This window comes from Meles meles, chromosome 8 (genome assembly GCF_922984935.1).
Source record: "Meles meles chromosome 8, mMelMel3.1 paternal haplotype, whole genome shotgun sequence".
NCBI lineage: Eukaryota > Metazoa > Chordata > Mammalia > Carnivora > Mustelidae > Meles > Meles meles.
Window position 1 is genome coordinate 19,596,795 of NC_060073.1, and position 24,722 is coordinate 19,621,516.

General features: G+C 55.5%; 3 protein-coding genes across 7 annotated transcripts; 2 read left to right on the forward strand and 1 right to left on the reverse strand.

Annotated features, from left to right (window-relative positions):
• Positions 1-311: 311 nt before the first annotated feature.
• Positions 312-5,073, reverse strand: ZNF408 (zinc finger protein 408). Of its 3 annotated transcripts, XM_046015234.1 has the most exons (5): positions 4,913-5,072; positions 4,344-4,603; positions 3,556-3,617; positions 3,074-3,333; positions 312-2,230 (listed from the first exon to the last, which is right to left on the reverse strand). In XM_046015234.1, exons 1-5 carry the CDS (start codon positions 4,959-4,961, stop codon positions 705-707), a joined length of 2,157 nt encoding a protein of 718 aa, XP_045871190.1. In that variant the 5' UTR covers positions 4,962-5,072; the 3' UTR covers positions 312-704. The 3 variants fall into 3 exon arrangements, with proteins under 3 accessions (XP_045871190.1, XP_045871191.1, XP_045871192.1); XM_046015235.1 differs by lacking the exon at positions 3,556-3,617 and having other exon boundaries at positions 3,074-3,257; positions 4,913-5,073; XM_046015236.1 differs by lacking the exons at positions 3,556-3,617; positions 4,913-5,072 and having other exon boundaries at positions 4,344-4,434.
• A 16-nt stretch (positions 5,074-5,089) lies between these two features.
• ARHGAP1 (Rho GTPase activating protein 1) lies at positions 5,090-24,330 on the forward strand. Of its 3 annotated transcripts, none has more exons than XM_046015239.1 (14): positions 5,090-5,109; positions 9,004-9,185; positions 9,626-9,721; positions 11,093-11,122; positions 15,562-15,649; positions 19,707-19,838; positions 20,210-20,296; positions 20,506-20,604; positions 20,962-21,069; positions 21,154-21,230; positions 21,472-21,549; positions 21,971-22,099; positions 22,285-22,388; positions 22,514-24,330. In XM_046015239.1, exons 2-14 carry the CDS (start codon positions 9,053-9,055, stop codon positions 22,700-22,702), a joined length of 1,350 nt encoding a protein of 449 aa, XP_045871195.1. In that variant the 5' UTR covers positions 5,090-5,109; positions 9,004-9,052; the 3' UTR covers positions 22,703-24,330. The 3 variants fall into 3 exon arrangements, with proteins under 3 accessions (XP_045871195.1, XP_045871194.1, XP_045871193.1); XM_046015238.1 differs by lacking the exon at positions 5,090-5,109 and adding an exon at positions 5,383-5,491; XM_046015237.1 differs by lacking the exons at positions 5,090-5,109; positions 11,093-11,122.
• Positions 17,923-18,549, forward strand: LOC123948368 (60S ribosomal protein L34-like). Its single transcript, XM_046015240.1, has 2 exons — positions 17,923-18,321; positions 18,521-18,549. The coding sequence occupies exon 1, from the start codon at positions 17,962-17,964 to the stop codon at positions 18,313-18,315; it is 354 nt and encodes a 117-aa protein (XP_045871196.1). The 5' UTR covers positions 17,923-17,961; the 3' UTR covers positions 18,316-18,321; positions 18,521-18,549.
• Positions 24,331-24,722: the final 392 nt, after the last annotated feature.

A 24,722-nucleotide genomic window follows, 5' to 3' on the forward strand; every position in this document is an offset into this window, starting at 1 on the left:
CCCAGGGTGGCCCAGGCCCGCCGCTGACGCAAAATCCATGTTCATTCCTTCCCTCAAAAGGGCTGCCTTTGGCCAAGTCTTCCAAAGGCTCCAGATCTGTCCCTAGCTGCCTCCAGGAGTCTGGTGTCTATCGGCACAGAAAGAAAACTAACTTCACAGCCCTCAGATGGTGAGAAAGGCTGCACAAACCACCCAGAGCCCAAGTTAGAACTGTGAGCCGTGAACTGAGCTCAGCATCTGGTCTTTTCCCCCGCCCCCCCAAGTCGCTTTTCAGTCCTTTTAACCCTCAAGTCATTCCATTTGGCTTGAGATGCAAGTGCCTGTCCCTCAGGGGGCTCAGGGGAGTGATGATCCCAGTGTTACACGCCCCAGCAGGGCAGCAGCCCTACCGGCTACCGGACTACCAGATAGGGGAGAGGGAGTCACTTCTGCCACGTTTAAAGAACAAGCACCTTGAGGAGCTCCTGGGGAAAGCAAGCAGAACAAGCTCTACTGAGGCCAATAAGAAGTTCTTAAACCTGGAACAGGTTTACCTTACAGTCGGGAAATGATGTGGTGGTCCATCAACAGGAAGGGAAATCCTTCCCCTGCTTCTCAGAGTAGACTAAATTCCATCAGGCAACCCAAAGAGAAAGATGCAGACACGAAGCTGCTAGAAAACACTAGCTTTATACAGAACTTCCTCGGGGGAGTTGAGGGGAGGGTCAGGTGCCCGTCTCCACCTCCACCACTTCTGCCCAGGCGCTAAAGGCCATGTCCTTATGGATGAGCACCAGGCTGGAGGCGGGGCCTGGCTCCTCAGGTACCACAAAGCACTTGTCCTGGCTCTCGGAAATCGTGACCTCAAAGACGTCCCGGGCTGCGGAGACGTCCTGTTCCCCGCCGGTGTCTAGTTCTGGCTCAGTCTGCAACAGTACCACAGTGGGCTCAGAAGCAGCGGGAGGCCCACAGGGTGGGCTGGTGGGTGCCCCAGGCTGGTGACTGAGCTGGTGCCGCTTGAGGCTTTGGGGGAGGGTGTAGCCCATGCCGCAGGTGGGACAGCGGTAGGGCTTGTCGGCCAGGTGGGATTTGAGGTGGCGCCTCAGCTTGGTAGCCAGCGTGTAAGCCCGGCCACACTGGGGGCACGAGAAGGGCCTCTCTCCCGAGTGCAGACGCTCATGAGCACGCAGCGTGTGTGGGTCTCGAAGGGCCTTCCCGCACACGGGGCACAAGTAGGCCTCCCCGGTGTGCGAGATAAGATGGCGCCGCAGCTCAGGCAGCTGGGGAAAGGCATCCGCACAGTGCGGGCAGCGGTAAGGACGCTCCCCCGTGTGCAGCCGCAGATGCCCACGCAGGTTGCCCTGCTGACGGAACGCCCGGCCACAGTGCGGGCACAGGAAGGGCTTCTCCCCCGTGTGGAGCCGCATGTGGTTCCGCAGGGAGCCCTGGTTGGCCAAAGGCCGCCCACACACCGGGCACGGGCACGGGGCAGGGGTAGCTGGCACCTGATGGGTCTTGCGATGCAACCGCAGGGAGGGCCGGCGGGCAAAGGCCTTGCCACACTGGTCACAAGCAAAGGGCCTGGCACCGGAATGTACCACCTGGTGCTCTTTGAGGTCTCGCCGGGTGCCATAGGCCTTGTCGCATTGTGGGCAAGGAAAGGGTCGCACCCCGCGGTGGCCCAACATGTGGGCTTTGAAGCTCTCCTCGGAGCTGTAGCTCTTGCCACACTCAGTGCAAAGGAAGGGCTTGTGGCCCGTGTGCACAAATGCGTGCTTCTTCAGGTGGCACAGCTGCAGGAAGGCCTTGCCACACTCCCCACAGCGGTACGGCCGCCTCTGCTTTGGGGAGCTTCCTGCTGGGCCAGGAGGGCTCCGCAAGTGTGCAGGGAAGCCAGGGGGCTGCTGTTCTCCAGCCTGCTGGGCCCCAGGCTCTGAGGTCTTTTCTCTGGGCAGGCACTGGCCACAGGGGCCACGAAACTTCCTGACCAAGTAAGCATGCAGCTGGTTGCCCCTGGCAGAAGACGAGCGACTGGCCTCACCGCTCTCTGGGCCCTGCTGGGGAGCAGAGCTGCTCGGAGGCTCAGGTGGCTCCTGTGTCTGGGGTGGGTCCTCCTCCTCCCTGCCACCATCCTGAGGGGGCAGACCAAGTGCTTGGCTCTCCTTGGAAAGTTGATCCTGGGTTTGGGGCTTAAGTCCAGGGCTTACAACACGCTCTCCCTCAATGCTGGGGGGTGACTGGTGACCAGGATCTGCAAAACAAGAGCGAGGTGCTAGGGTTAGAAGAAACTGTAGCAGGTGGTAGCAGTGGTGTTACCAGGAAATCTTTAAGAATATGTGTCTCCTCCTACTCAGCCCCTAACTTCAGCAGGGACAAGGACACCAGTCTCTTCCTTGGAACATGAACCATATGCTGTGCTTATCTTCAAGTCCAGTCTCAGGTGCCTCCTGGGGAAGCACTCTTGGGAACCATGGTGCTCCAAACCTCCAGAGTCCTAGAGAAGGCTACCCCAGAGGTCCCTATTCTCCCTCTAAAGACACACACTTAGAATGAAGTAGGCCACCATCTCTTCACCTTAGCTCATCTGAAAATAAACGGACCTCCACCCCCACCCCAAGTAGAAGAAACATAAAAAACTGGAAACCTTATGCACAGCTTGCTGTCTTCATCAACATGACCTTACTATTCCAGAAAACTTACTCAGGAAGATAAAAGCTGCAAATACTGATACTGTTCATTCTATGGAAAAGACCCATACTCTACAACAGAAAGCATCAAAAGACAGGTTATACCCCCCAAGACTCTTTCAGCCTCTTGCCTGAAAATTCTAGCCTGGGGTCCATGGATCCTAAACAATGATGTCATGATCCTTTATTCAATCCCGTTCAAGCCCCGCCCCCGCTCCACACTGAAAGACCCACCTCATACCAGGCTTCAAAATGTCAATAAACACTCAGGCTTCACCCGTCCCCTCAGAAAACCTACTACCACTTTAATGTTCTCCTTTATCTCCGTGAACCAAAGCTTTGCTTTTGTCTTGTCAACAGGGTGTTCTGGTGATACTGTGAGAAGCTAGCATCTACTTGCCACATACCTGGCCAAGGTTCTGCTGCATCTTGTCCTGGACAGTCCACCTCCCGCTGAACACCAGAGTCCACTTCTGTCACCACAGCCATGGCTGCCTCTTCTTCTAGGCTGGGCTCGGTGGGGCTCAGGCCCTCGGAGGGAGGCTGGGGCCACAGCAGCAACTCAGAGCCCGGCAGGACGACCCGGTACACCTGCAGATGGAGCTTCTCGCTGATCCATACTGGGGCCATGTTCCCCTCACTTTCCAGCCTGCCCCGCTGCACCAAACTGCAAAGCAGGGGAAGAGCTAGCTCAGGAGTCCCCCTTCAAGTGGCCCTCCCTAAAGCCCCAGCTTCTGGCAGGCAGAGTCCTAAAGACCCCATGCCCTTGGAACACTCACTGCAAAAACTCACTGGGTGGGGAATTACAGTGGGCTTCCGGTTCTGTCTCATGCCATGACAGAAAGCCTCAAGAAGGACCATCTTCACTACATACTCTCCTGTAACTTACCTGGTCCAGCCTGAACTCTGCTCACAAGCACACACGTCTCCCCATGGGCCTAGTGACACGTCCTGAAATAAACCAATAAGAGTCCTTCTCCCATGTGTTTGGGGGGACCAGGGTTGGGGGTGGGGGAAGGATGTAACCTTTCCTGAGACAGATCTAATATGAAACCCCTGGAAGGTTAATGGTCTCTGGTTCTGCCTTTACAGGACTGTGTTGTCTGATGTTCCATCCAGTAAAGACCAAAAGACTATCCCCCTCACCTCCCTCCCACTGTGTGGAGAATTACTAAATTGAACACAATACTGCCTTCCAGCGACGACCAACCAAAAAAAGGAGCAAGAGGTACATCATCTTTTCTTTTTAACACCTGTTAATGCAACGAAACCATTGACCTGCACTCTCTCATCTATTGCTCCAAATAACCCCAAAAGATTCAAATAAAGAAAAAACCGGCCATCCCTTTATCTTACAAACGAGTTGAATGAGACCCGTCATTTCACTAGCTAGGTGACAAAGCTGGGATTTGATTCCACGGCTTTTTAATTCTAAACACCTCTGCTCTCGGCTTTCATCACTCCTGACACTATAAATGTGGCTTTCAGCAACTTTCTGCACCTGCTTCCTTAATTACTGCAAGTGAGGGGAAGAGACAGTCCTGGAGAGAAGGGCCAAAACTATGGCCTATCTCTTGAAGTACCCTGGTTCTTCTAACACACTGAAAAAGGCCCAGAGATGACTGGAACGTTTCCCAAATTTCAGTCAGGGAGAAGACAAGTCCTAGCCTTCAATACCTCCTCCTGCCGTGGTTTCACTTCTTCACCCTTCTGCTCCTCTTCCAGCGGCCCCCAGAGCAGTCCCGGCTGCAGGGGGGCCCCGACACACCAGACCCCTAAGCGCAGCTCCTGGGCAAGTGAAGGGCCAAGGGCCAAGCCCCGGGGAAGGCTCTTTAGAGCGAGGACGGCCCGGGTCGGCCCGGGCGGGAAGTCTTTGAGGCTCCGAGCACAGCCTTGTCCAGAAGGGATCCATCTCAAGTCCCGGCGCAGGTCGGGGGCTGCAGAGAGATGGGGAGGCAGTGAGGGGACGGCCCGAGAGGTCGTGAGGGTGGGGACAGGTGCGAGGGGAAACCGCAGATCCGCTTAGGCCTCGGCAGTCTGAGGGATCTGTAAGGGCTCTAAGTGGGCAGATCGGAGGTTTGAAGGGGTTCGAGAACTCTAAAGTCCCAGAGACTTCTAAGGGCCCGGTGAAGGATCCCGGGCTACGGAAGAAAAGTGCCTGTGGTAGATAGAGAGTTGGCCAGGCAGGGAACGTTAGGTCTATCTAAGGCCAGGGCCGAGGGTCGGAGACACCGCAGGTCACTAACCCAACTGCAGTTTCTCGCCCGCAGAGAGGAGCTCCTCCGACTTCTCCATCCCTCCAGAAAAGCCTCCTTCCGCCGGAAGTGAACGTCTTCTTCTCCGCTCCTCCCGGAAACAGTCATTGGCTTCCAAATTTCCTGTCGGGAAAGAATGCTAAGAGTCAGACTCATCGGTGCACAGATCCGGGAGTTGGGGAATACCGGTGAGGCAAAACTCCGTCCGGGAACATTAAGCACCATAGGATTCCAGAGGACCATCAGGGATTCCAGCATCAGAAAAGCGGAACTAATTGTTCCAACCACCTCTTTTGGGAGGGAACGGGTCGGACACTTATGCTGTCTTCCCTTCGAACCCCTCCACCCCCTCAACCTCGGCCCCGGCACTTAGGCCGGCACGTGCAGGAAGTGGGCGGGGATCCTGGAAAGCCATATTTGGACCGGGCAGCGAACCGGAAGTGGGTCGGAGGTGTGGCGGAAGTGGTTGGGGAGTGAGGCGCCCGGGAGGGGGCGGTTCCCGTTTTACCGCGGAGCCGGATGTTTGCCGAGCTTTGACAGGCGTGGCAGAGGGAGCAGTGCCCGACTACGGTGAGCTGCAGGGCGTGGGGTCTTCCTGGGTGATGGGGGGGAGAAAAGGAAGGAACTAGACAGGTCCCCGGAAGGGACAGGGTCCGGAGGGGGATGATGCGAGCAGATCCGAGGGTGGGAGCAGGAGTAGGATGGGGCCTAGAATCCTGGCTTTCCCACTGCAGGGATTCAGCCCCATTCCCGGGTCTGCAGTAACTGGACTTAGTTTCCTTCGCAGCTTTCCTCCTGCACTTCCCAGAGCAGAGTCCAGGTCAGATCGCAATCATCTAGCAAGTCGATGGGAAGGGGAAGTCTCTTTGATCCGATCTGGCGAAATTCTAAGAACAAGAAATTTGGGGGAAGTATTCCAGCCTGCCACTAACTAGGCCACGGTCTCATTTCTATTTCTTAATCTCTGAAATGGGCTAATTACACCCAGTAGGGGTTTTGTAAACCATGAAGCTCTGGACAAACGCACTTGTAGTTGAAAGCCTTGCTATTGTGTCGTGGGATTTGCATTTTCGCAATTCTGGGGCCCCAGTGAGGAGGGTGATTCCAGTGCCAGAGAGTACGATTTCACGTTGTTATCTGAGCTCTACGTGAAGATAAGGGGAGAGGCTTTACTTTATCTTTTTATGGGCCCTTTCTGAACCTTCAGTATCACATGAATGACACTCATTTAGAGAAGTTTTGAGGAATTGACCTGCATCAAGAGACCACCTTATACAGACATAGATTAAAATTTTGACTCTGCTGTATGACCTACCTAAACAATTTGCTTAGTTTTTCTGGTCCTCACTTTCCTCTAAGAGTAAAATGGGCTTAGTAGTAAACCTCACTGGTGCTGTTGTGAAGTTAAAAGATAATTTGTCTGCTTTATGCTGCTACATAGGCCCTCAACAAATACTGGTTCTCTTCTCCACTTAGGAGATGGTTTCATTCATTCAGTCATTCAACAAATGACAGCATCTATGTGCTGAATAGGTCAGGGAGTCTTAAATGGATTCTCAGAGGGACTGTGACCCCTTAAAATTGCATAAAAGATTTCATGTGTGTGCTGGTTTTTCTTAGGGAAGAAACCCACAGATATCATCAGAATTTCAGAGAAGTCCAGAGGTTAAAAACTCTGCCTAGAAGGATACTCAAAGATTTTTGTATAAGTAGGTGTTTTACCTATACAGAAGGGAAATACTAATCTCAGAGTAGGGAATATTTTGCACAGAGCGGAACAGGGCTTGTAGGTGTCTGGAGGCTTAGGCTGCCAGGATACTTCATTTCCACCACTTTAAATTAGAATTTCCCGAGCCAGCTTTCCTCACCTTCCCACTGAGGGAGCCAAACTTCAGGACTCCCAGAGGGAAGCAGCTGTGGGTTGGAGGCCAGTCTGGCTGGGAGGTGGAATCAACTGTGATTAGTTTTGCTGGAAAAGGAGGTTATGGAATGGGGGCGGGGGTCAGTTCTGAAGAACAGACAAAATAGTGGAGGAGTTCTTGGAAAAGAGGTGGAGTTCAAATTCAACTCCCCTTTAGAGGGTGTCCCTCTCCTCTCACACATACTTCAGCTGGCAGCTGTTCCTTCTAATCCTGTTGTTCGCTTTAGTGCAAGTATTTTAGAATACTGGAGAGTTCTGTTTCTGGGAGGAGCCTGTGCTTCTATAGATAGGGAAATTCAATTCTAGTTAGGAAAAAGACTTACCCAGTATCTTTGCAACTCATTGGCTCAAGCAGGAGGACTATAATCCAGTTCTCCACAGACCTCATCCCCTGCCTTTTTCATTGCATCGGGCACCCACGGTGTGCGGAAAGACTTCTTGGGGTAGCTGTGGGCAGGGCGAATGGGCAGTTGGTGCCTGGACAGTGACAGAAGGAAGAGAAGGCAGAGAGAGGAGGCTCAGGACTGACAGGGGTTACTGTGAGCTGAATTCTGTCCCAGTTACCCAGTGGAGTCCCCTTTTGGGGGACTACTTTCTGCCATCTGGCTGGACGGGGGAAGGAGTGATGAATCAGGAGTGGATTCCTCGACTTAGGGTTGCCTGCACTGGAGGCTTGCAGGGGAGTGGGTGAGGTGGGGCGTGGGGCACAGCAGCACTCACTGGGAGAAGTGCGTGCCCAAATAAAAGAGGGTCATCTTTCTCTGTGTTCATGAAAGGGACTTAGTTTTGGCGGTGTGCAGAAGGAGGAAATAAGGGTAAGAGGCTGGAGGAAAGGAAGAGAAAGGTTTTTCGGTTTTTGGTTTTTGTATGGCCTTTTGGCTCTTTGGCTGCTTGGCTTTGGCTCAGGAGCTTGGAATGGCTTTTGCCACTGAATCAGCGCGGTTGCCCTGGTAACAGGGTGGTTGTTGCTAGGCACAGGGAGCCGGTTTACCATCCAGAGTCCTCAGCTGTGAGGTGTCGTGCGCTGGAGGTTGTCATCTTGCCTCAGAAGCCAGAGGTGTTCAGGCTCTGGATCCTAGCTGGTGCTTCTCCCCTCTTCTCCCTCCCCTTGCCTGGTCTTGTTTTCACTCTTTATCTGTCCTGCCGATTCTCTGACCATATATGTCATTTTTGGACTCCAGGAATGTAGTGGGCTTACAACAGCCTCTTCTCTGGGGCTGCACTGAGTGAACTGAATCCAATCCGGGAAGAAGCTGCTCACTCCCCTGGGGCTTCACGCAGCCACATCCTCACTACCAGCCCCAGACCTGGGCAAACCCATCTTCGGCATCTGGCTCCTCTCCCTCTCAGTCGGCTCTAGCTGCGGGTCTGGTTTTCACCTCCTGTGACTCAGCGCTCTGGATGCTGTGGGCTTCCCCCTTCCCCATCTGTGCTCTCCAATCCTTGGGGCAGTGTCTTGACCTTTCCCACCTTGTAACTAGTGTCAGGAGCTCCCTACGGGTAGGAGTGGGCTCCAGAGCCCCCAGGATGCTGCAGATTGCCTGCTGTGACTGGCAGGCAGATTCCAGCCCCTGCTTCCTGTTTCTGTCCTGGGGCAGACGCAGCTGGGCACCTCGATCATGGCCTTTCTTCTGGGATGCTGGGGTCTCTGGCCACCTCCTCTTCCCCAGGCCAAAAGTGAGAGATGCAGTAGCCAGCGCCACAATTAACCTTTTTCATGAAGGGGATTTGAAACATCCCCGTACACCTTAGATGCTTGCAACATCTCTCCTCTGTAATTGTTGGGGCCTGGGACGCTTCTGTGCACAATGACCCCTGAGGAGAAGGGCGTGGACTTTTCTATTCTCTGCAGCTGGGACTGCGTGACTGTACCAGATGGGCGGTGGGCATCACAGGGCCTGGCACGGCTCGTCCCTAGCCAGCTGGAGGACCTGAGGGCAGGCCCCAAGCTGCACCATCCTCTGCCCCAGCTGCCTTTCCTGGCAACATCCCTAAACTGTGAAGAATCTGGGGCAACATGGAGCCCTTGGCCAGGATGCGATGCATTGAGGGACAGAAACAGGGGAGGCTGGGGGAGGAATGAGTGAGAGCAGGAGGGCTTGCTGTAGCAGGTACAAGGGAGACGAGGGTGTCCCTGACTTGCCCCCCCCCACCACCCCAGGTTTCTCTTCAGGTTCTGTGGAGTGAAGCTGTGGGGGACAGGCCTGGTCATGGACCCGCTTTCAGAGTTGCAGGATGACCTGACCTTGGATGACACTAGCCAGGCTCTGAACCAGCTGAAGCTCGCCTCCATTGATGAGAAGAACTGGCCCTCAGACGAAATGCCGGACTTTCCTAAGTCAGGTGGGCGCTTCTGGATCCCAGGCGGCCTTCCATGACTTAGAAGGGGAGACTCTAGGCACCTGGGTGGCTCAGTGGGTTAAAGCCTCTGCCTTCAGCTCAGGTCATGGTCTCAGGGTCCTGGGATCGAGCCCCGCATCGGGAATCCCTGCTCAGCGGGGAGCCTGCTTTCCCCCTCTCTCTGCCTGCCTCTCTGACTACTTGTGATCTCTCTCTCTCTCTGTCAAATAAAAAAATAAAATATTAAAAAAAAAAAGAAGGGGTACTCCCTTCCTATCGAAGGGAGACCCCAGGAGAGCAAGAGGAGGGCAAGCAGACCAGCCCCAGGGTGGAGCTGGGAGCACAGGTCCCACCGAGGGGAAGATCAGAGAACACGAGTCTCTGGGAGAACACTGCCAGCGCCACCCCCCCAGCTTATCCCCTGACTTTGCTGTGTTCCGCAGATGACTCCAAAAGCAGCTCCCCGGAACCTGTCACTCACCTGAAGTGGGATGACCCTTACTACGACATCGCCCGGCACCAGATTGTGGAGGTGGCAGGTGAGCACACCCACAATGGTACCTTTTACCTCCTGGTCTGCACTCCCAGCCTGAGGAAGCCCGGCCCTTGTGCCATGGGGAAAGAGATGGGGCCGGGGTGGGGCCCAGGGACCCTTCCTGTGGTCTCACCCGTGACCCTGGGGCTCCTGAGTACAGTTTTTTAAAATCACAGACTTGATTGTGAAGGCTGCTTGGTCTCTCCACTGGCAACCACATCCTGACCTCTGACCCCGTTGTCTCTGTTGGCTGATGGTATGTGGTAGGCAGTGTGGCTTCGTGCCTTGAAGTCAGAGAGTGGTTTGTTTCCAGCTCTGCTCTCTGAGCTCATTTTTTCCTCACAGGGTCGCCGAGAGGATTACAGCAGCAAATGTCTGTCAGGGCCTAGCCGGGAGTCAGAACATAATGGGCCCTGAATAAGTTGCTAGTAACCTCCCTTCCCTTTGCCCTGATGTCCACTTTTCCACCCCATCAGTTACTGGGGACCAGGGAGGTACTGGTTCCTTTTGGTGAAAAACCTACCTCCAAGGAAGTCTGGAACGGCAGAGCCTCCTTCTAGAAGTGAGGGGCCCCATGACCCCCTGGAAGCATCAGGTTTCTGGCAGATGTGCTACTGTGCTAAGCGTGGGTATGGAGCTCCCCTTGGGGCCTGGCCTCAGTGAGTTCCCACTTTCTTGTTCGTAACACAGAATGCAGAGCAGGGGAGGTAGCAAGGATGTTGGTGACTGATTTCTGCCCTTAGGGCCCTGCTACTACTAGAAGAGGAAACCAGAGTGGTAGGATTCTTTGTCTTTTCCCTAATGGTTGTCTGTCCTCACCGGTGAGGACAGGCAACTGTAAGCCACAGCATGGCCTTGCTCTGAGGCATTGGGGTGGGCAGAGGAGGCCAGGCAGCGCATGGCCTGGAGCCCAGTGGCACGGGCTCAGGGGGCCCTGCAGGCATCTGGCCACAGGGAAGCCACAGGGAGCTCTAGCTCTTCTGAATGCCAGGCTCCAAGAAGGACGGGGCCGTTGAAAGAGTTGCCCCTCATGTCAGCAGTATTTCCGTGGCATTTGTGTTCCTGCTGCCTGCCCTGGCCTGAGTCAGAGGCCTCTGCTGTGGCTTCTTTCACCCCTGCAGAAGCAAGGTTGAGAGTTCTTTTCTGGCCCGGTCCTCACCTGGGGACAGGAGAGTCACCCGAAGGTTTCAGGAGGTTTCTCTCCTCACTTCCCGAAATGGACCTGCCTGGGGCATGGGGGTGGGTATCTGATGAGATATAATATAGTTTCTATCCTCCCGGCTGGTGTGGCCAAGTCACCAGGCAGAGCAGGGGGGACCTGCCCCAGCCAGGCCCCGGGTGACCCCTTTGCTGCAGCATGTTTCTGTTTCCCCAGGGTGTGATGAGCCTGAGGGGGCCCAGCCAGGTAGGTGTGTTCCTGGCTGTCTGTGCTTGGCCTCTGGGCTGTGGATCAAGAAGGGCTCTTGGTAGAGGCTGGGGGGGGAGGGGGGCGGTGGTGTGGCTGCTTAATTGCAGCCCCACTCCCGGGAGCTGGGAGCTGGTGGTACCTGGGAGCCGGAAATAGCAAAGGGTTTTTGTAGGAGGTTTGACGGGGTGCCATGTGGGGACACCTCCAGAGCCCAAAGGGAAAGGGGCTCCTGGGGACGGAGAGGCCATGTCCTGTGGGGAGAGGCAGGCCTTAGCGCTGGCTCAGGGCCCCTCTGGTGGGGGTGTCCCCATGGCTGTGTCTCTGACTGCTGAGAAGAGTTTGGATGTCATTTGACAAGACTGTGGTGATGTCCTTCTTGGGAGGCCAGTTTCCCGGCATTAGAAACTGGAGAAAGAGCCCATGTTGGACCGGAGGGCGGGTGTGGGGGCGACATCCCCAACTCGTGTGTAGCCTGCGTCCTCCATGCTGGTGGTAGCTGTCCGGCTCCACCGCCAAATTTGACTCAGTCCGAGTGGGTTCTTTCCAGTGGTGTGCTGGCAAACGTTTAACAGTTCGCTCTCGGGAAGGGGGAAAAAAAGAGGGCTATTATTTATTCGTAGCATTTGTAATTTCTACCACAGCAGATTCCAAGCACCAACCTGACGTCCGCTGGCTGCAGTATTCCCGACCACTGAGCAGTTTGACGAATGTGGGAGCCGGCCCCAGCTCCCCAGCTCCCACCTCCCACCCCCTGGGTCCACGCTGCAGGTTGTGGGCAGCCGGTGGCTGGTCCAGCGGTTCTCAGCCTGCCTGCTGGAGGACAGTGCTGTTGCTGATTAACCCCCAGGCCAGCCCGGAGCGGTCCTGATTGGTATCCAGGGAATGCAGAGGGTCCCTGCTCGGGCAGCTTGCTCTTTTCCTGGTGCTTGCCACAAGTGCTGCGTCTTCTCATCGAGCCCTCGCCCCCAGTGCCCTGGAGACAGCAGGGCACCCAGCTCCTCTCCTCTTAGGCTGTTCTCTCCTGAGGTCAGGAGGGAAGTTCCTTTTCACACTTGATTTGCATAGCGACATACTTGCCCTGTGTGCCGGCGGGTGCCAAACCACCCAAGAACTTGAGCAACGGGACTCCACTCCAGGGAGGGGAGGACGGCGGCTAGGCCCTGGGGTCACCCGCATCTTGTTCCTTGCTTGTCTTAGAGTCTTGCTGTCCAGTACCTTACTGGTCACCCTTTTGTCCCCATCCCCGTCCGACAGAATCCGGCAGGCACTTTTAAGCCCTATGGTCAGCCTGGAGGACTCAGTGAGGAAAAACACACATTACGTCAGTGAGGGAGCAGACAGTCCTGTGAAGGGGTTCTTAGAACTGGTCAGAGTCCTCTTTGAGAGTGAGTGATGTGGACCTCTTCTCTTAGGGTGTGTGTGCGTCGTGTTTTTCACTGATCATCATGGCCTTGGTGGAGTCCCGGTTGAGAAAGCAAAGTTTCCCGTGGATGAGGTGTCAAGGCCAGCTGAGCAACCCGCGGGCCCCTGGCCCCTCACCTCAATTGCTTGCTAAACCGGTTACTGGCTCTTTAAATTCCACAGCCCTGTGAGCTCGGACTTCCTGTCCTGGCTAAGCCTCAAACCTGCCAGCCAGTGAGGGCTGCCTCCGTGTTGGGGGAAGGATGAAAAGAATCTTCTGGAATGCCCCATGCCCCTCCCTGCGTTTTTCCCCCTCATTCTGGGTCTTTCCTCCACTTAGAGGGGAGTAGGCAGATGTCCCTCCCCTCATAGGCTCATGGCAGAAGGCCCAGGGGTTTCTGAGGTTCCAGATTATGCATGAGGCTGGCTTGACCAGACTGACCCTTTGTCCCTCCACCAGTCTGCTCCTTCTCCTGTCAGGGCTTACGGGAAGAGCTCAGAACAGGCCTGAGAGCCACCCGCACTGGGCTGGAGAGAACCCAGCAGCTCAGGATCTAGGCAAGGGCGTGACAGAAAGCAGGTGATACCTGGTTCTTCAAAACAGACTGTTTGCTGGATCCGGCTGCACAATCTTGGGTGGCTTGCGGAGGCTTCTCTGCTCCTAAGTCTGGAGAACCTCTGTCCCAGGCTTTGGGAAACTGTCTAAAGCAGTCTTGTAACCTAGATCTCATGGTGAGCAAACTCTGAAATAGAACCAGGCGCGTATTGTAATGCTGACCACTGACTTTGTGTAGGCTTCCGGCACAAAGGTTTCTCGAATACCTGCCACATGCTGGCCTCGGGACCAGCACTAGAATTTCCGAGATGGGTGACACATGATGCCTGCTCATAAGCCAGTGGAGGGGACAGGCACATAAACAATTCTGCAGAAGAGTCAAAGTGTCACAACAGAGATGGGAGCCCTGAAAACGTTTCAGCTAAACTGTCTGGGGAAGGGAAGGAGGAGCGGACACAGGCTTCTGGGAGGAGATCATGCCTGGAATGAGTCTTAAGGGTTCCGAGGAGTTAGTCTGGAGAAGGGTTGTGGAATTGTCTTGAGAAGTTCTCTCTGGCAAGAGAAACAGCAGAGGCCCAAAGCTGCCTGGTGTGGACTGGGTTGCAGGCACATCAGTGTTGGAAGTGTGCACGGTGTCGAGCCTGGAGAGTCCTGTGAGTCATTCCAAAGAATATCTACAGGGTGGTGGGGGCTGGGGGGGGGCAGATTGTTTATCTGGGGTGGAGTTCAGAAGGATTCAAGGCAGGAGAGTTGCAGGCAGGTAAGTGTTCGTAATTCTCCAAAGCTAGAAGTTGGGGCAGGTTTCAGATAGAAGAGCAGAGCCTCTCCCTAGGCTTGGGGTATTTTGGGTGGAGATGGGCTGGTTGGAGGGGCTGATCTGGAGTTTGGACATGGTAGTCGGACTGCTGGCAGTGAGGTGCTGAATCAGGCCAATGCACCAAGCCATGCAGCCAGCAGGGCCTGGGGCCACGCTGCCCAAGTTCCAGAAGCCTCCTTCAGCCCCTCTGATGAGTCCTGCCTCAGCCCTGCAGGAAAGGGTCAGAACCTTGGCAACCACTTTGGAAAAGTACTGACTCCTGGGTTAAGTCACTGACCGAGAAGCAGCATCAAGATCATGGTTTACTAAATATGGAGAAGGACACTCAGCAAGGCATTGGGGGGAGGGGTGGTCCTTAGTCTGCAGAGGTGGGTGGAGAACACAGTCCATGCATTTCATGGGTCGTATAAGTATTTCCATTTGCCTCTGAAGCAATGGCAGTTAGGCAGTTGTGGTTTGGTGTCCCTGGAGAGACGTGAAGGTAAAGGTGCAGGGAGGGTTCTTGGGACGTGGAGTGGGGACCAGGCCTTGTCCTCATCGAGCTTTGTTTGGTGTCCCTGATCTGTGATGACCCTGGAAGAGCATCTCACCCCGGCTTCCCAACAAAGCCAGATGATCAGACCATCAAATAGTGACCAGTTTTAGATGAACACCCCTGAGCGTTTACAGCCAAACAAACATTTTTCCAAAGCATTACAAACGCCTCTGAACTCCATGTTCTTTTGAATATCCTTAATGAGAAAGGATATGATTTTTAGAAATGTCCAGAAGTCAGAGCCAAGTGTGGTTATAATCCTAGTAATAAAATCGGGAAGTGCTGCTCGTGGTCAGAAGTGAGACCGGTGTCATTACTCCCATGTTCTCCATGGCCTTGGACTTGCTGAGAAGGCAGCGTCAAGACGCTTTCCAAATGCATGCTGCTCAGAGGGGATGCTTCTGGAACAATCTTGGGCTTTTAAGATGACTGTTCGGCAAGGTCACGATTGCTTGGGTGGGTGTGACTTTGAATTTTTTTACTTAACCATTTTAAAATGTGCAATTGGTGCTATTTCAGACCTTCACAGTGGGGTGCAGCCACCTCTGTCTAGTCACACAGCTTCATCCCTACCCACGCCAGATCCCGTAACCAGAAACAGCCAGTCCGTAACCTCCCTCCTCCCAGCAACTGGCAGCCACAGATGTGCTGTGTCTGTGAATTTGCCTATTCTAGATAACGCCCATAAATGGAGTCATACAGTAGGTAGCCTTTGGGGTCTGGCTCCTTTCACTTAGCTCACTTAGCATCCTGTTCTCAGGGTCCATTCACGGTGTAGGATGGATCAGTACTTCAGCCCTTTTTGTGGCCAACCCATATCCCTCTGCATGGATATACCACATTTCCGTTAGCTATTCACGCATTGATGGGCATGTGGGCGTTTCCACCAGGTGGGACTTTGAGTTAACGTTATTTTTTTAGACCCCAGCTCAGTAGCCCTGAGAGCAGCCTGTCCCTCTTTCTTCAGCGACACATGCCTGAGTGCAGACAGCTGCCCAGGCTGTGTGTCGGCCGCTCTGGCCCCTCTACCACGTGGCACGGGTCTCCGGGCCTGGCACCCTTTAGTTCCTCGCCCCGCTTCTCTCCGTTGATCTTCCACTCACCGCTCCAACTTTCTCTACACCTAGGAGACGACAAGTATGGTCGGAAAATCATTGTGTTCAGTGCCTGCCGAATGCCTCCGAGCCACCAGCTGGACCACAGCAAACTCCTGGGGTGAGTACCCACAGGGATGGTGGTGGGACAGGCCACCAGACCCCCCTCCCCCACCATTGCCTGATGCCCAATAGTACCCAGAGGTACCAAGCTGCCTCCCTCCACACCTCTCCTCTCCTCCCAAGGGAGCTTTTCCTTACATTTTGGGGAGAGCACCGGGCTAGGTGTCCGACCTGGTTTCTAGTCTGGGAAACTGGAGCCTTGGCAGGTATCTTCGTCCTTCACTGAGGGCATCAAAATGCAGAGTCCTTTCTTGTAGGGTGGAGATAGTGCCCACGAACACGCTTGGAAAAGTAAAATACTGTCCCCCGGTGCGGGCTGGTGGGGATGATGCATAGCTTTTGCTGTGCTTACAGTTCATCGTTTACATGAATGATTGGGTTTTTTTATGTCAAATTTGGTGCCAGTGGCCTCTGTACCTGTCTGGGTCCTGTTAGCAAATACATGTACTAGCTCTGGCTGGTCTAGAAATTGAATGCCAGTCTGAAAGCTGGTTGAAAGCAGGAGTTTGACAGACCTGTTCTTTCCTTTTTTTTTTTTTTAAGATTTTTATCTATTTCACAGAGAGAGAGAGAAGGGGGAGGAGCAGAGGGAGAGGGATAAGCAGACTGCTGAGCGCGGGGCCTGACATGGGACTCGATCTCACAACCCTGAGATCTTGATCTCACCACCCTGAGATCATGACCTGAGCCGAAACCAAGAGTCAGAGTCTTAACCAACTGCTCCGCCCAGGCACCCCTGCCAGACCCTGTTCTGATAAGCAGTCATTACTGAGCCACGGCGGGCTGCCGGCAGGCGCCCGACCTCCATGGAGGCAGAGCCCTAGCAGACTTCTCCTGAGGCGCCTTTGTGCGCGTCCAGTTAGCGTGTTGCATGTCTTTCCTGGTCTCTCTAAAGCACTCCCCGAAACAGAAGGTGGCTGCGCTGCCCATACCAGCTCTTCGGGATCCTGAATGGTTGTGTGTGAGTGTGTGTGTGTGGGTGTGTGTGTAGGGGTGGGGAGGGGTCAGGGACAGTCTGTGTGTGTGTGTGTGTGTGTGTGTGTGTGTGTGTGTACACGTAGGGGTGCGGAGGGGTCAGGGACAGGCTGTGTGTGGAGCAGAGCAGGGGTGGGAGGGGAGGGGTCAGGGATAGGCCAGGGGTGTGGCTGCAGAAGGGGAAGGGCCTGAGTGCAGAGTGCACAGCTTGATGAGCCAGGCCCGAGGCTCTCCAGCCTTGTGGGAGTTTTCTGTCAGGCTTCAGGAGCCCTTCTCCTGTCGCCCCCCCAGCCAGGCAGGCAGAGCCTTGTTGAGGCTGATCACAGGCCCAGCCAGGAACAGGCCAGGGAGCTCAGCCTGAGGGGGGCTGAGTCACACACCCTACCCTTCGGTTTCACACAGCGATGGAGTTGGCAGGTGACGGACTCCTGGCCAGATAATAGTCGGAGTGGGAGGAAGTCAAAGGAAGGAGATGGGAAAGCACCCAGGTTTCAGGAGAGTGCTTGCTGAGTGAGTCTGCTCCACTCTTCCTCTGACTTCTGGAAGCCCTCCGCCATCCCTTCCTAGAGGGGGTCTTCCTGTCCCCCCTCCCCAGCCTGCAGGGCAGCACTTTCCTCAAGGGTCAGTCTTATTATTGCCGCCGAGTCCTGGCCGTCCAGCCACATCCGGGGGTTGGAAGAGAAAGTGCCCGAAGCTTGGATTCAGAAGACCAGTTAAGCTTCACTCTGCCTCTTACCAGCTGTGTGTTTGGGGACAGTTCTCTTCTGAATCCTATAAAAACAAGAATTGTGCCCACCTCATGGGGTTGTCGTGGGCATTTGATTAGATAATATGCATGAAATGCCATCGTATACATTTGTAAAGTACTACAGATTTCAAGGATTTAAAAAAATGTAAGTGGCTTTAAAGAAAAAATACAGACAATGATAAATAAAATCTCCCATGAACCTGCCACCCGGAGAGAAAACTGCAGTTAATATTTTCGTGTATTCACCTATTTTTTTTCTATAATGTAAACAGATCTTTGTGCCCACCTCTGTGTCTCACATAACGTTACCTTCTGAGCACTAGACACACTTCCAAGACATCTTTCTTTCTTTCTTTCTTTCTTTGACAGAAATCACAAGTAGACAGAGAGGCAGGCAGAGAGAGAGAGAGGGAAGCAGACTCGCCGCGGAGCAGAGAGCCCGATACGGGACTCAATTCCAGGACCCTGAGATCGTGACCTGAGCCGAAGGCAGCGGCTTAACCCACTGAGCCACCCAGGCGCCCCCAAGACATCTTTTAAAAACATGTTATTGGCTCTTCCGGGGACGCCGTCCGTAGGCATTCAGAATGGTCCAGCATTTGACCTACCGTCGTAGGCTGTCCTACAATACAGCCTCTAATAAAACTAGGCTGTCCCGAACCCCGGGTAATAGAATCGTTTACCTTTATACCAAGAAGGTTGGGAAAGCACCAAAATCTGCATGTGGCGTGTGCCCAGGCCGACTTCGAGGAGTTCGTGCTGTGAGACCTAAAGTGCTTATGAGGTTGTCTAAAACGAAAAAACATGTCAGCAGGGCCTACGGTGGTTCCATGTGTGCCAAGTGTGTTCGTGACAGGATCAAGCGTGCTTTCCTTATCGAGGAGCAGAAAATCGTTGTGAAAGTGTTGAAGGCACAAGCACAGAGTCAGAAAGCTAAATAAAAAAAAATGAAGCTGGGGCGCCTGGGTGGCTCAGTGGGTTAAGCCGCTGCCTTTGGCTCAGGTCATGATCTCAGGGTCCTGAGATCGAGTCCCACATCGGGCTCTTTGCTCAGCGGGAGCCTGCTTCCTTCTCTCTCTCTCTGCCTGCCTCTCTGTCTATTTGTGATCTCGCTCTGTCAAATAAATAAATAAAATCTTTAAAAAAAAAAAAGCTGTTTTGAGTAATAAAAAAAAAACCAAAAAAAAACCAAAACATGTTATTGGCGTACCACTTGACGAATTTTCAGAAACTGAATACACCCATCCACACCCACAGACCTCCCTTTGTTCTAGCCGGTTCCCCAGAGGGTAAGCACTGTCCTGACACCTGACTTAACAGATTGCTTCTGTCTGTAGAAACATCCGCGAGGTGTCCCATTTCTAGATGGCCTATAATTTATTTAACCAATTCCCTGTTCCTGAACAGTTAGCTTGCTGCTCAAAAAATGTTTTCCTGTTGTAAAACAGGTTGCTGTGAACATCCTTCTACAAAAACAGTTCTGCTCATTTCCGATTGTTCTCTAGGGTGACTTCCCTGGACATACTTTTACTGGGTCGAAGAGCATGGACTTTTTTTTAGCTTCTGATAAATATCACTTTATTGCCCTCCAAAAGGTCATAACATCCAGCAAAGGATGACCGTATTGTCACTGCAGTTTTTGCTGTCTTGTAGTTGCAGAATGCTGTCTTTTCATGTCACAGCCCTTTGTAAGCTGTGGCGTTTTCAGTGTGCCCAGGGCTCGGAGCAGTAATAATCCAGCATTAACACTGCGCATGCCTGCCTGTGTGGTCGGGTCAGCAGGGTGAACTGGGAGTAGTTCAGCTCCAGGCTCCAGGGCAAGCTGGGTGACTCTGACTTAGTTAGCACTTACCCTCTCTGAGCCTCACTGGCCTCATGTTTCAGGAGGGGATAATCAGTCCCAGCTGTTAGAGGAAGGCAAGGAAGGCGTGAGATAATGTATGTGGAGTGCTTGGCAGACACTAAAAGATAAAATATTGATGAATGGTGACTGTCATCATCATGATCGCCTCGGGGCAGTCCCATGGGGAGTGTTACTCCCATTTTTCTGCAGGGTATGCGAGAGGGCCCCAGTTCCAGTCCTGGTCTCCTGGTTTCTGGCCAGGGCTGCTGTTCTCATTCTCTTCCTCTGCCCAGCCCAGTTGCCACCCGGAACCTCCTCCGCACAGTGGAGCGGGTGATTCCGCAGCTGGAACAGGCAGTGCAGGAGAGGGGCTCGTGCGGAGGTGGAGGATGGAAGCAGGGGACGCTTGCGGTGCCAGGTTGTGCCTCCAGGGCCCCCCCCCCCCCCCGAATCGAGGCTATAGGCCTGAGTGGGGCTTTGCTCTTGTAGGTACCTGAAGCACACGCTGGACCAGTACGTGGAGAGCGACTACACGCTGCTCTACCTGCACCACGGCCTGACCAGCGACAACAAGCCCTCGCTCAGCTGGCTCCGGGACGCCTACCGCGAGTTTGACCGCAAGTGGGTTGGGGCCCCGGGAGCAGATGGCTGTGGACCGCTGCCCTCTGCCTGCTCAGGATCTTATTCCATGTTGGGGGGCGGGGTGGAGGGGGAGGCAGGTCCCTCCTCCCCTCCCCTCCACCCCCGACCCCACCCTGGGTAAAAGCAAAGAACCTGAATTTGGAACCTCCTGGGCTTAAATCCCAGTCTCTGTACTTCCTTGCTCTGTGACCTCTCTTGAGTCTCTGTTTCCTAGTCTGTAAAATGGGACAACCATGGCACTTACCTCTCAGGCCTTCCCTGAGTACGCAGATCAGAAAGTGCACCCAAAGAACCTAGCTCCGTGCCTCTCGCACCACACCCGCTGCTGAGTTCCTGGTGTCTCTCTGCAGGTACAAGAAGAACATTAAGGCCCTGTACATCGTGCACCCCACCATGTTCATCAAGACCCTGCTCATCCTCTTTAAGCCCATCATTAGGTGAGGGAGCTGATTGGGGAGGACAGTGGCCTCCCCGTGCTTCCCTTGGAACTCTGAACCAGACACCTGAGGCAGCCAAGCCTTCTGGGGACAGGCCTTCACGGGGTCCAGCCGTGTCTGATCTCGGGAAGCTGCTGAGGGGGAGGTGGAAGCCTGCCGAAACGGGCCCACCAGTGCCTACCCACCTATGCCCTTTATTCTGCCGGCAGCTTCAAGTTCGGGCAGAAGATCTTCTATGTCAATTACCTGAGCGAGCTGAGCGAGCACGTGAAGCTGGAGCAACTGGGAATCCCTCGCCAAGTGCTCAAGTGAGGCGGGGGCGGGGGCTCAAGTGCGTGCCAGGCTCGCAGGGGCCGGGGGACATAACAGCCAAGGGGGAGGGAGCTTCGAGCAGCCCCGGATGAGCAGAGGAGGTGAAGGTAGTGACGAAGGGTCCGCGCAGGGGTCGGAGAGCGCGGGTTCAGGTCCCGCTTCTGTCACTTAAAGAGCTCTGTGACTGCAGCCCCTTAGCCCTGCCTGGCTTGGTCGTGTGTCATGCAGGGCTGCCAGGTGGCCTGGGTGGAGTGACCCTGTGCAGCCGCACAGGGAGCGCCTGACGAACAAGGGTTGCCAACGTGACCGCAAAGTCATGTCGGTGGCCTGACCCTCCCATCTGCCTCCCCAAGGTATGACGACTTCCTCAAATCCACACAGAAGAGCCCCGCCACCGCCCCCAAGCCCATGCCACCACGGCCCCCTCTGCCCAACCAGCAGTTCGGGGTCTCGCTGCAGCAGTGAGTAGGGGAGAGGCGGGCAGGCCTGGCCAGTGGGGGCCGTAGAGGGTGGCAGACCCTGCTCACTGTCCCTGTTCCCAACAGCCTCCAGGAGAAGAACCCAGAGCAGGAGCCCATTCCGCTTGTGCTCCGGGAGACCGTTGCCCACCTGCAGGCCCACGGTGAGTGCCAAGGCCGCTCACTGGCCACAGGGCCTCCAGGACCTGCCCGTTCCCCTTCAGCCCTGACCCCAGTCCCCTCCTCAGCTCGGCCTTCCAGGTCCCCTCAGGAAGCTGCAGGGCAGGGCTGAGAGGCCCCACCAGCGCCTACACCAGCCCTGTCTGGAGCCCCGAGACTGAGCGGGTGCGGGCGTCTACACCCTGCCCCAGAGCCTAGACTCACCGGGGCCCCACTGTTCCCCAGCTCTCACCACTGAGGGGATTTTCCGGAGGTCGGCCAACACCCAGGTGGTACGGGAAGTACAGCAGAAGTACAACATGGGTGAGTGGTCAGGGGCTGTGCCCGGGGTCGCAGGGCCAGTACGGATCCTGGGGGGCTGGTGAGCTGGGGACATGGATGTGACCGTGAGGGGGCCTCTTTGCTTTCTGCTCCCCTGTGAGCAAGGGCCTCATGTTCTATTCCTGCTAGACATTCTGTGGCATTTGGCCCGACTGCAGGGGGTCCCGCTCCTGCCTGGCTGTCCCAGGCCTGCTGCCTCATCCGTCAGGCTTCCGGGTCCCGGGTTTCAGGAGTCACTGTAGTGCATGCTGGGGCGCAGTTCTACCCAGTCCCCTCGTCACAGAGCGAGAGGGAGGGCCTATGCGAGAGGAAGCTCCGGGTGGGGTGGGGGTGCTGGTGCAGTGGGCTCTGCTTAGCCTCCAGGCTAGGCCCACTTCTCCCCCCGCCCCGCCCCCCGCCTCAGGGCTGCCAGTGGACTTCGACCAGTACAATGATCTGCACCTGCCCGCGGTCATCCTCAAGACCTTCCTCCGAGAGCTTCCTGAGCCCCTGCTCACCTTTGACCTGTACCCCCACGTCGTGGGCTTCCTCAGTGAGTGCCCCCGCCCTTCCCTCCCCAGCTCTGTGCTGTTTCTGCTGGGTTGGGGTCAGGCCTGGACTCGGAGCAGGCAGGTTTGGCCTGTCCGCCAAGAAAAGGCTGGGGGGGGGCGGTGTCTCCGCTCTGGCTCCTTTGGCCACGGCCCTGGCTGCTGTGACCCGGGCCCTGGTTCCTTGCAGACATTGATGAGAGCCAGAGAGTGGAGGCGACGCTGCAGGCACTCCGGGCGCTGCCTGAGGAGAACTACCAGGTGCTTCGTTTCCTCCTTGCCTTCCTGGTGCAGGTGAGACCAGGGCCTCTGAGGTGCGCCCGGAGGAGGGCGGGAGAAGGAGCCGCCAGCCCACCGCTCCCGGGCATGGGAAGCAGGGTCCGTGGCTTCCTGCTAGAGCGCCCCAATTCCCTCCACAGATTTCTGCCCACTGTGACCAGAACAAGATGACCAACACTAACCTGGCTGTTGTCTTCGGCCCTAACCTGCTGTGGGCCAAGGATGCTGCCATCACCCTCAAAGCCATTAATCCCATCAACACGTTCACCAAGTTCCTTCTGGATCACCACGGGGAGTTGTTCCCCAGCCCTGACTCCAGGGGGCTCTGAGCTCTGCCCTGCTGCCCCTTCTCGGAGAGCCCCACCGGGGACTCTTCCTCCTGGCTTCAGCCTTACGGGAGCGTGGGGCTCCTGCCCAGAAAGGGGCCGTGAGGCCCTGGGAGCTGGAAGCTGGGGCCAGCCAACCGGGCAGCTCTTCCTCCCACTCTGTCCAGCCCGCCTCACCAGCCCCGGAGGCCGCGCTGTAACTATGGGACATTATTCTTTGCCTTATACTTCTCACTGCCTCCTTGGATCCCTGGCTCCTAGCCAGGCTCTGCAGCGCTGGCCTTGGCTCTTCCAGCGGGAAGGAGACTGGCCCCAGCAACTGCTTCCCCACTTTCTCCTGCCTCTCTTCTCCTGGCTACTGCGGAGGCCTAAATCACTGCCAGCTGGGCTGGTAGCTGGGACTGGTCCTCCCCTTCCTGGCCGCTGGGGAATAAGCAGCTGAGCTGGGCTGACTTGGCCCCGCCCTACGGAGGCACCTCCCTGCCTGGGTGAAGGCCTGTGTGCCACCACCTGCTCCTGTCCTCCCCTCTAGAGGTTCAGCCTTGGGTGTTGACACGGCTGAGGACTGGCAAGGCTGGAGTCTGCTTCCTGCTTCTGCTTGCTTCTCTTGCACACATCCTGGGTCAGCCCTTCTCAAGTGATACTGCCCCCAGGATGTCCCAGCCCCCTGGTTCTGCCAGGAATGGCAGCTTGGATGATAGGGTTGAGCCCAGCATCCATTTTAAACAGTCACTCCATTCCTGCCCAAAAGCCCCCGGTGTCTGGTTGGTCCAGTGACAGTCTCAGCCCCCCATGCCTTGCCTCCCCTCTCTTCCCACTTGCACAGATACTCAGTCTAATTGTGGAAAGGTCTGTGGTGGGGTCACAGGTCACACTGGTCCCTGCTCTGGCTGGAAGCGACTCAGTCAGTGCCTCAGGATCTGTGGCTTCCTCCTCCAGATAGTGACTCCTCGGGAGGCTGAGCAGAGACCTTGCTAATTAAGTTAACCCCTGCTGGGGGAGTTCTAGCAACGTCCCCCAGGGTCTCCGGGCCCCAGGGCCCTGCCATCTTTCAGAAAACCTAGACCTGGATGATTGGTACTTCTCATTCCCACTGTGTTCCTTAGAATTACACACCTTCCTGGTGAACGCTGGGGACCCCACTTCCTGCAGCCTTGTCCCCTGGCAGCAGAGGGAAGTACCCGCCCAGTGGCCCTGCCCCCCTAGCCTTGGCCAGAGCCTGTACTGTGGGGGCCCTCATGGACCAGCCCAGCCCCATCTGCACTGTGGGCGTGGCCTGGGTCCTGACCTCACTGGGTTCTCCTCCCAGGACGCTAGCACGTCAGGACTCCCGTGGGCCTGGAGTGGCTGCTGGTTCTGTGTGGCTCCCTGCGTCTCTGGCCTGAGCCAGGATTCTGCTTTCTGTTCCTCCTTTGTCTATCAGGTGTTCTGCACAGTCCCATTTATTGGGGAGCCTCGTAGATCTCTCTGGTCTTTCTCGTGTCCCCTGTCCCACTGGTCTTACCCGGGGGAGGGGGAGAGTACTGTGAATCAAGTGTTCACATTCACACTTAGTAACTTCTAGGCACCAATCATGTATTTCACCTTTGCACTTTTTGTATTTCAATAAAAAAGGATGATGGAACACTGCCCACCTGGAAGTTAGGGAGCATGCCTGGAGGCTCAGCACGGCGGGAAGCGTGTGGTTGTGGAAGCCAAGCAGGTGGGGCCTCAGGAAGTCCCCTCCGCAGTCCACCTGACCCCATCCGTCCTTATCTCGTTCCCTTGGGAGTGGGTATGAAGCCGCTTTCTGACATCACCCAGGCCTGAACGTGTGAACGGTGACCCCCACATTGCTTGTGTGTAGCATCCCAATGGGCGGCCAAGGGCAGTGTCCCTCATGACCAAGGCCTCTTCTGGTCCTGAACAGAGGGGACTGTGGTGCCAGGAGTGTGGGCTTGAGTCCCGGTGCCATCACCCTCCACCATATCCTCAGGCCACCTGAAGACTGTCTCTTCCTTTCTGAGGCTCCAAAATGATGCAA

Coding starts and splice junctions, on each gene's coding strand:
- ZNF408 (XM_046015234.1), bottom strand. CDS start 4,961: ATGGAGAAGTCGGAGGAGCTCCTCTCTGCGGGCGAGAAACTGCAGTTG. Junction 4,604..4,912: donor GGGCGAGAAACTGCAGTTGG/GTTAGTGACCTG, acceptor ATCTCTCTGCAG/CCCCCGACCTGCGCCGGGAC. Junction 3,334..3,555: donor CAGAGTTCAGGCTGGACCAG/GTAAGTTACAGG, acceptor CCTGCTTTGCAG/TTTGGTGCAGCGGGGCAGGC.
- ARHGAP1 (XM_046015239.1), top strand. CDS start 9,053: ATGGACCCGCTTTCAGAGTTGCAGGATGACCTGACCTTGGATGACACT. Junction 9,722..11,092: donor CCAGATTGTGGAGGTGGCAG/GTGAGCACACCC, acceptor CTGTTTCCCCAG/GGTGTGATGAGCCTGAGGGG. Junction 22,100..22,284: donor CCACGTCGTGGGCTTCCTCA/GTGAGTGCCCCC, acceptor GGTTCCTTGCAG/ACATTGATGAGAGCCAGAGA.
- LOC123948368 (XM_046015240.1), top strand. CDS start 17,962: ATGGTCCAGCATTTGACCTACCGTCGTAGGCTGTCCTACAATACAGCC.